General features: G+C 43.8%; 1 protein-coding gene across 1 annotated transcript; it reads left to right on the forward strand.

Moving 5' to 3' along the window:
* Positions 1 to 2,406: 2,406 nt before the first annotated feature.
* On the forward strand, positions 2,407 to 5,378 carry RPS13 (ribosomal protein S13). Its single transcript, XM_028116827.2, has 6 exons — positions 2,407 to 2,501; positions 2,644 to 2,692; positions 2,855 to 2,933; positions 3,948 to 4,117; positions 4,586 to 4,686; positions 5,301 to 5,378. Exons 1-6 carry the CDS (start codon positions 2,479 to 2,481, stop codon positions 5,332 to 5,334), a joined length of 456 nt encoding a protein of 151 aa, XP_027972628.1. The 5' UTR covers positions 2,407 to 2,478; the 3' UTR covers positions 5,335 to 5,378.
* The last annotated feature ends 4,595 nt before the right edge of the window (positions 5,379 to 9,973 follow it).

The following is a 9,973-nucleotide window of genomic DNA, read 5'->3' on the forward strand; positions in this document are numbered from 1 at the left end:
GGCTTCTTTTGAGATGACCTAGAGCTCAGGATCTGAAAGGCAGACCTGAGAAGAGCTTGGGGACGAGCAGTTCAGGTGGTGGCAACCGCAAGAGTAAAGGAACACTCCTGTTACCTCGGAGGGTCAGAAAGGGGTAAATGTGGCTGGAGTGTTTAGAACCAAGGGGTGTGGCAAGATCAAGGGTTTGGATTTTATTCTAAATGCAGAGAACGTAGGAGTGATTTACTCAGAGGAGTAATAGATTATCCGATTTATGTTTTTATTATTTAATTTATTTGACACAGAGAGTGCCCAAGCCCAAGCAGGGGGAGTGGCAGAGGGAGAAGCAGGCTTCCTGCTGAGCAAAGACTCCATGTGGGACTTGATCCCAGGACTCTAGGATCGCAACCTGAGTGAAGGCAGAAGCTTAACCGACTGAGCCACCCAGGCCGACCTCAATTTGTGAAGATCACTGCTAAGGGTGCCTGGGTGGCTCAGTTGGTTAAACGTCCTCTGCCTTTGGCTCAGGTCATGAGCTCGCGGTCCTGGGCTGGAGCCGGTCCTGGGATGGAGTGCGGCCCCGGGCTCCCTGCTCAGTGGGAAGCCTGCTTCTCCCTCTGCAACAGCCCCCTCACCACTGCTCACGCTCGCTCTCTCGCTCAAATACATAAATTATTTTAAAAAATAATTTTTTTAAATCACTGCTAGGTGGAAAATGGGTTGCATTTGTTTGAGGTGGACACATGAGTGAAAGCACAAATAGCTGGGATAACACTGAGTTGCCCAAATGAAGGATGATGGTGGCTTGGATTGAAGTAGCAGCAGGAATGGAGAAGTGCGAATGTATTCATGATATATTTTTGTGGTAAAGCTGAGATGACTCTTAATGGGAACAAGACAAAAAGGAAAAAATGAGATTCCAAGGTTTGTGGTTTAAGCTAATGGGTCGTGTTTAACTGAAATCAAGGGGTTTGGAGCAGGTGGCTAAGGGACGGGGCTTAGGAATTGGAGCCTTGTTCATTTTGAGATATCTGTTCCATATTTGCACTAAAGATGTAAATTTGGCTAATGGTAAGAATGCATCTTTGCTAGGAAAAAGAGATTACCTAATTTGAATGGAATTCCTAATGCTTTAGAAGAAAATTACTCATCAATGATAGGTTGAAAGAGTGGAGGTGGGTGTTTTAGTACTTTAGTTTCTAAGTCTCACCAGTTACTTTAAACATTGACAGATGTTTCCTGATTTGACTTCCCTCCTTCCCAGAGCCATGCTGCTTTTTGAACAAGACCCTTCATTTGCCCACTCTTTCAACTCGTTCTCCATACCAGCACTGAGTCAGTCTTTAAAGTTTCAGGGGCAGTTCCCTTTTGCCAGGAAGTTCAATACCTGTTTTTCTTTCTCATCCTCCACCCTTCTTTCATCTCTACACCCAGCTCCTGCCTTTGCAATCTTGTTTTCCAAACTCTTCCCTGTTAGCCAGTCTCTCTCACTGGGGAACGCAGCCCTATGAGGATCCGCCCAACACGCCTCCCTGCCCAGCCAAGCGCCGCACAGCCCCTCGTAGGGGAAAGGTGGAAGTTTACCAGGTGGAGGGGTAGGTAGTGGGTAGGCGGTTCGCCCCGGCCTAGTTCAAATTCCTGGGTTCTTCTCTGTGGTCTGTAATCTCTCCCCAAGAGATTAAATTAGGATTAGAAGAAATGGGGGGGGGGGGTGCCTGGGTGGCTCAGTCGGTTAAGCGTCTGCTCAGGTCATGATCCCAGGATCCTGGGATGGAGCCGCTGACCGGACTCCCTGCACCGCGGGGTGTCTGCTTGTCCCTCCCCGCCCACCGGCTCCGGCACGCGTGCTCTCTCTCTAATAAATAAAATCTTAAAAAAAAAAAAAGAAGAAGAAATCGTAGCAGTGGCTGGGCAGTAACTACCATGACTTCCAGTATAGCACTTATCAGCATGATATTTTACCAGTGCATTTGTTACGAGCAGGGACAGGCTTTGAGGTAGCTAGTCCCAAGCAAGACCTGGCGCTGGTGAATGAATGAACAATTGTGTGTGGCTGAACTTCAGGCACCTAAATTCGCTGAGCGGCGGTGTCGCACATTAACGGCCTTCCTAGGGCAGGGACCAAATCCACCAACCCCTGCTGCAGTAGGGGCTCCACGCTGTCTCCCAGGCCGTGATTCGAACCTGCACGATTTTAGCGCTGGCAGCTCCTCCAGAAAGTCCGCCGGCCGCGGTCTTAAGTTTCCGCTCCGGCCACGAGCCTCCTCAAAGACTGACGCATGCTGGGATGTGTAGTCCTGTGGATTGAGACCTCTTGCAGTCCAAACAAGAAGTGCACTTCGGGATATGCAGCTCGCGGGCGCCGAGGGCCACGCAGCATAGCTCCGCCTCCTGCACGCGAGGAGCGCGGACGTGTGTGAGGTCACTTCCTGTGTGCTGGGTGGTTTCCTGCAGCGTTCCTACCCTCGCTCTCTTTTTCGCTGCCTGACCGCCGCCATCATGGGTCGCATGCACGCTCCCGGGTGAGTTCGGGTTTCTGAGCGGTTTGCAGGGCTGGGCTGCGGGGTCGGGAGGAATGGGGAGCGTGTGGGCAGCGAGTCGAGAGGATGATTTTCTAGGCTGTTGGCACTGACCCCCTCATTCGGAGACTCTTTCTCTCCCCAGGAAGGGCCTGTCCCAGTCGGCTCTGCCTTACCGCCGCAGCGTCCCCACCGTAAGTAGCGTGCGGGGACGCGGGAGAAGTCGGGGAGGGGAGACTCGGTGCCGGGTGGGGCCGTGTGTGCCTGAGGAGCGCCGCAGAGGATGGCGAGGACGGCTGAACTTCGGTACCATCCCTGGTTTCTCGTCCTAAGGCCAGTTTCTTTTCCATAAACAGTGGCTGAAATTGACGTCTGACGACGTGAAGGAGCAGATCTACAAACTGGCCAAGAAGGGCCTGACTCCCTCACAAATCGGTGGGTGTTTCTGTGTAACGTAGCTCTTTTCCGCCTGCCCTCGTGCAACTCGCTGGAAAAGTCGCTGGGGGAAATGTGCCGCATATGTGCTTTGAAAACCTTTTGCTCGTTTCCCTGGCTTTATTCCTGATGATCGGGGCCTAGTGCAAGTTCTTATGTGGAAGAGGAGAAAATTAGTAAAATGCTTTCCAAAATAATAATGAGTATTTACTGTGGGCTTTGGCGCTCTCCCGCCTGAATGGTTCTAAACATTTTATATATACTGACCTCATTTCGTTCTGACCGCTGTACTTTGAAATGCGAAGTTTTTGCCATCTTACAGTTGAGGAAACTGAGGCATGGAGCAGCTATACAACTAGCCCCAGATCACTCACCTATTAAGTGGAGGAGTTGGCATTGACAGCTCAGAGTATTTGTCACACTCTTACGTTGTGGTGTGAATCTCAGTTATGTGTAACTTTGTGCAAGCGGTTTCATTCAGCACGTTTGCTTGCTGTGTGGTTCTGGACCCTGAGAATACAGTAGTCCAGAAAAGGGCAAAAATATGTGCCTTCTTGGAGCTTATATAGTCTAGCAGAGGTATTACATGCTACAGGAAATAGGTAATAGACTGTCAGGTATTCAGATGGTGCTATTCTGAGATTTAAAAGATAATGAAGTTTTTACAAGAATGTCTGATACAATTTCTTAATAAATGGTGGTGGGTTTTAGTTATTGAGTAAATATACATAGCAGGAATCTCACTGATTTCTTTGGTGGCCTATAATCCAGCAAGTTTGCTATGATGATGGTCTTCCAGCATTCACAGTTTCCTCCAGAAGGGTTTTTCTTAGTGTTGGGTAAACCAACCTTGGATGACTGAACTTTGCATGCATTCTCATGTTAGTTTCTGTGATAACATAAGTAACCCCATTTTACAGAGGAAAACTTGGAAAATGACTTGATCTCAGAGCTTTGACATCACATGCTTCAGCTGTGTGTTTGGTGGGGGAATTTATATTACTCCTTTTTCAGGTGTGATCTTGAGGGACTCCCATGGTGTTGCACAAGTACGTTTTGTGACAGGCAATAAAATCTTGAGAATTCTTAAGTCCAAAGGACTTGCTCCTGATCTTCCTGAGGATCTTTACCATTTGATTAAGAAAGCTGTTGCTGTTCGAAAGCATCTTGAGAGGAACAGAAAGGTAAGAGAATAGAATTGCTTATATGAACTTATTTCAGTAAAGTATAGTGCATTTGATGTGAAAACTACCTAAAGAGGCATAAAGCACAAACTTGTCACACTCCACTTGCTTTGAAATAAATTGTACCAGAAGAAATTGGGGTGGGGGAGTGGCTTTTGCTCCACTAGATGCAGTATATTCAGTTGGTTGGAAATGTTGAGGTGTTTATTTGCAGAGTTTTGTTGCTTTATTTTATTTTATTTTTTTATTTTATTTGCAGAGTTTTGCAAATCATTCATGTTAAGATTTCTGGAAGCTTTAAATTCCCTTAAGGACTTAATTCTAGCCACATGAACCCTAGTCTGTGATTCTATTACAGGGCATTGGGTAACTTCATTAGAGTGCATGGTAGCTATACATTCTTTTGTTAAAATAATATTTGATAATGTTTGAGTGGTTTTCTTGAATTCTGTCAATTTTTATTTTTAGGACAAGGATGCTAAATTCCGACTGATTCTGATCGAGAGCCGTATTCACCGGTTGGCTCGATATTACAAGACTAAGCGAGTCCTCCCCCCCAATTGGAAATAGTATGTATTAACCTTTTTTGTTAATAAGAACAGACGTTAGCCATATAGTAAATAGAATAGCAACTGTAGCAAAAGGCCTGTTAGTAAATGTTTTAGGCCATGGCTATGTGGTCAGCTACCCTTTCAACTCTACCATTATTAGGAGGAATACAGCCATAGACGGTACATAAACAAACGGGCATGGTTGTGGTCCACTGAAACTTTATTTCCAAAGACAAGCAAAGGGCCATGGTTGCAGATCCCTGATTTTTAAAACACAGATAAGCCCTTTGACTCACTTCTAGATAGTGGGTAGAGTTTCATTTCATACCTCTGCTCCCTGTGTTTATGTTGTCCTGTTTTGCATAGATTGCTCAGTATAATAATTTCTGAACATGCAGTTTTCCACCAGAAGGGCTTTCCCTTATGTTAGCCAGTTCTCCCTTAGATGAGTGGCATCTTCATTCCTATGCTTGAGCACAATGAACTAATTCAGGAACTTTGCATTTTCGTGCCTTTTATATATTTGTGGTTTATTTTAGCTATTTGGAAGTAGCTCCATTAGGTGTGAGTCTGTGAATGAATATAGAGGACCTATTTTAATGAGCTCTTCTTCTCCCTTTCTTCCTTTTCAGCGAATCATCCACAGCCTCTGCCCTGGTCGCATAAATTTGACTATGTATTCAAGCAATAAAATTATTGTCAAACTAGAAGCATATTTTGTATTTCTTTCCCTAAAAATAACATATCATTGACTCATACGTGTTGATCTTTTTTGATGTGGAAGTGTGTTAGCACAATGAGAAGCATGTGATTCCACAGGGAACAACGAGATAGCACCCTTCTTTTTCATCCCTTCACTGCTCAACTAGTTGAGCAGTTCATAACTTCTTGGGTGGTTGTTAAATGGGGAGGGGGGTGGCAGGACTGGAAGAGAAGGAAGTTGTGACTTAATTGTTTTGATGTCATGACAAAAATGTTTCTAAGTATTTCTTTTTAAGATGTTAATTTAGTTACTGAGAGAGCCCAGGCAGAAGGAGAGGGACAAGCAAACTGAGCACAGAGCCTGACTCAGGGCTCCATTCCAGGATCCTGAGATCATGACCTGAGCCAAAGTCAGACAACTGGTGCCCCGTTTCTAAGTGTTCTTGATAACATTCGATATTAATACTGAGCTGGACCTGGGCGCCTGGGTGGCTCATTTGGTTAAGTGACTGCCTTCGGCTCAGGTCATGATCCTGGAGTCCGGGGATCGAGTCCCGCATCGGGCTCCCTGCTCAGCAGGGAGTCTGCTTCTCCCTCTGACCCCCCCCATGCTCTCTCTATCTCATTCTCTCTCTCAAATAAATAAATAAAATCTTTAAAAAAAAAATACTGAGCTGGACCTGTGATAAATGTCATCCAGGTAGTGTATATAGTAGTATAGTCTAGTATACTAAAGTTCCTCTGTAGGAGGAGCATCTTTAATATGGAGGGACCTCAGGAAGAACTGGTATTTGATCCCAGTCTTGCTGGTGAGGCTTAAAGGTGAGGAAGAAGAAATTCAGGTAGTAACAAGCACAGTTCTATCTGGAGTAGAGGGAACCGGAAGAACTGTGAGATAAATTCAGGTGACTGAGCCTTGTGACTTACGGATGTGTTAAAGTGTACTCATCTGGGTGTTTTCAGAGTATTTATTCTTTAAAACAACCTCATGAGGTATGTGGGTATCCCTGTTTAAAAGAGGAAAGTCTTGGGGTGCCTGGGGGGGCTCAGTTAAGCATCTGCCTTTGGCTTAGGTCATGATCCCAGGGTCCTGGGATCGAGCCCCACAGCCAGGAGCCTGCTTCTCTCTTGGTACCCCTGCCCCGCTCATGCTTGCTCGCTTGCTCTGAGATAAATATTTTTTTTTTTTAAAGATTTTATTTATTTGAGAGAGAGAGAGCACGAGAAGGAAGAGGGTCAGAGGGAGAAGCAGACTCCCTGCTGAGCAGGGAGCCCGATGCGGGACTCGATCCTGGGACTCAGGATCATGACCTGAGCCGAAGGCAGTCGCTTAACCAACTGAACCACCCAGGCGCCCTGAGATAAAATTTTTTTTTTTAAAGAGGCAAGTCTTGAACGAGTAAGATTGTAAGACAGTAGACTAAAAAGCTTTTAAGTTTTACCCTAAGCAATAATCAGACGAGTTTGAAATCACACTATTAGACAAAGTCTCTTGTTTTCAAGAGCCCAGTATCAGCTAGCATTGATAGCCTTGTGAGTGCTGTGCTTTGAGGGTACAGACCCTAAGTGACTTCCCTTGTTCCTCAGGGCACTTCCTATATTCACCTACCCTGCACTGTGTGCTCTGTGCTGGGTATGCAGGCTGACTCAGTCCCCCCTTCCTCATGGGCTCACAAATAATGGGAAACTGTCTTAAGTATTTTAATTTTTGCCTGGTGTTAGATTTTTAAATCCCTTGTGTTTGTGTTCATGTCTTAGAAGTGGCTAACCATCATAAACCAGGAATTAAACTGAATAATAAGGCAAACATTTCCAAGAGTGATGAACAAGTAAAACAAGGTAACTCCCAGCATGGTCCTTTGCGATCCCTAGGTAGTTATGCAAATGTTGCATTGATGCAAATGGTATTAGTGGTTCTGGACCAAAAAGTAGTCGATAGGTGGTGGGCATTTGATGTTTCAAAGCATCTAGGTTTCTTTTTAATTGAAGTATTTGTGGAGCGTCTGGGTGGGTCAGTCAGTTGAGGGTCCTGACTCTTGATTTCCGCTCAGGTCTTGATCTCAGGGTCATGAGTTCAAGCCCTGCTTTGGGCTCTGCATTGGGCTCCACACTAGGCACGGAGTCCACTTAAAAAAGCATTTGTGTAGGTCGCCTGGGTGGCTCAGTTGGTTAAGCGACTGCCTTCGGCTCAGGTCATGATCCCGGAGTCCCAGGATCAAGTCCCACATTGGGCTCCCTGCTCAGCAAGGAGCCTGCTTCTCCCTCTGACCCTCCCCCCTCTCATGTACTCTTTCTCTCTCATTCTCTCTCAAATAAATAAATCTTTAAAAAAAAAAAAACATTTGTGTGTGATTCTTGCCATCAAGCCAACAGAATTATTGCAAATATTAAATACGACCACATGTGGGAGGTTTTTAAGGCCTTAAAAAATTAGTATACTTGATAGTAAATGTAAAAACATATGCAATCCTTTTAAGTAGTGGGCAGAGGGGGCTAAACTTAGGTTTTCAGCAACAGCCCTGCCACTTAAAGGGGGGCTAAAATCTCAAGAATCTAAATTATTGTGAGGATTACATGAGGTACTTAATACATGGTAGTAGTTAAATCATTCAGAGAGAAACTGAACGTTTGAACTGAAATGAACTGAACTGAAATAAACATTATTTGGTGAACATTCCTTCAGATAACTACCTGTTTAGATATTCACAAAGACATTCTTGGTACATGGACATCATACTACATGTATCATTCCATTATTTTTTACTGATTATGTCCTTGTTTTGCAATTCCATAGGTGTCACCTACTGTAATTTGCCTTGTAGTTGTCTCAGAAACTCAGGAATGGGAACTTGGCATGTATCTTTTATATTTTGTATATTTTGCAAAACTGTATTTCAAAAGTCTGATAAAGTTCTCAAAAAAGTGCATGAGAATGTCATTTCACATTCTTTCAAAATTGGTTTTGAAAGAATGATACTGTTTTTATTTCGTTATACTGTTTTACTTAATTTGATTAATGAATATCTTACGTTTCCTATTCATACCTTATTCTAGTTTGTCTCTTGGAACATTGGAATTCTTAACCCTTTATCATGTGCTACAAATATTTTTCCTAGTTTTCTGTCTTTTCATCTTGTTTAGAAGTTTAAGATTTTATTGGTACTGTCCCTAATGATTTTTCTAGTATCTGTTTTTAAAAAATGGATTAGTCTAATTAAATTGATTTTTTTTCCTGCTTCCCCTTGTTTAATATGGTCTTCACCTGCCTTTCAGACTTAGACATTTATTCATCCTTTTTAAACAAGTTTCCAAATGTCTTTTCTTTGTAGTATCTTTTCTGACACAGTTGGAAACAGCATATGCATACTATTTGTCCATATCTGCCCATATGTGAGCAGCTAGGGTTTGAAGGTTTCCTTCAGCTGTTCTCTTCATTTAAAAATCGTCTTTTCTTTGGGATGCTTGGCTGGCTCAGTCGGTAGAGCATGCAACTCTTGACCTCAGGGTCCTCATGAGTTTGAGCCCCATGTTGGGCATAGAGTTTACTTTAAAAAAAAAAAAAACAACTTAAAGATCATCTTTCCTTCAAGTGACAGCTGTTCATATTTTTTTAAGTAAATTCTATGCCCCACGTGGGGCTTAAACTCATAAGGACCCCCGAGATTAAGAGTTGCATGCTCTACTGACCCCCACCTTACTATTTTTTATCAAAGTTATGCATATGTGTGGTTTTAGAAGTAAGATTTTACAGGACATCTAAAAACAATCTTTCGCAGTCTGAACTCCAGCCTTAGATGTGCATCTGCCTATTCAACATCCCCACTTAGATCTCTAATAAACACCTGGACCTTTTTTTATCCCAAACACAACTCGGTTTTTGCAGCCCAAACCTGCACTCTCCCCCAGACATCTCCATCTCAGTAAATGGCAACTTAACCTCAGACCAAAAACCTAAGTCCTTGACTTTTTTCTCTCAACACCACATATACTTGATCACCAAATTCTCTTAGCTCTACCTTTACAACATATGCCGACATTTAAGCACTTAGGACCTTTACTACAACCACCCTAGCCCAAGTCACTTTCTACCCTTAGAACACTAAAAGCTGCCTAACTATTCTCTTTCCACCTGTAAGCCCCACTGAGGCATTCTGTACATCCAGCATCTAGAGTGATCTTTTAAAATGTAAGTTATTGGGGCGCCTGGGTGGCTCAGTTGGTTAAGTGTCCAGCTCTTTTTTTGTTTTTAAGTGTCCAACTCCTGATTTTGGCTCAGGGTCATGAGATCTGAGCCCACATCAGGCTCCACGCTGAGCGTGGAGTCCCACTTAAGATTCTTTCTCTCCCTCTCCCCCACCCTCGGCGCCCCCTACTCACACACATTTTATTTTATTAAAAGATAAAATGTAAGTCGCATGATGTCTCATAGGTTCAAAAACCTCCAGTGGTTTCCCATCTCATCCAGAATAAAATTGGAAATCCTCATCTTGCCCTCTAAGGGAGTGTTAGGATCCTGGTGGAAAACAGATAGATGTCACACTCACATTGAGGACTTTGGAGAGAATCTACTAAAGGAACGTTTTACAAAGATGTGAGTGGGGTT

Source organism: Eumetopias jubatus, unplaced genomic scaffold (assembly GCF_037043125.1).
Source record: "Eumetopias jubatus isolate StellerSeaLion01/CBP00866 unplaced genomic scaffold, mEumJub1_p1.0 scaffold_13, whole genome shotgun sequence".
NCBI classification, from domain to species: domain Eukaryota; kingdom Metazoa; phylum Chordata; class Mammalia; order Carnivora; family Otariidae; genus Eumetopias; species Eumetopias jubatus.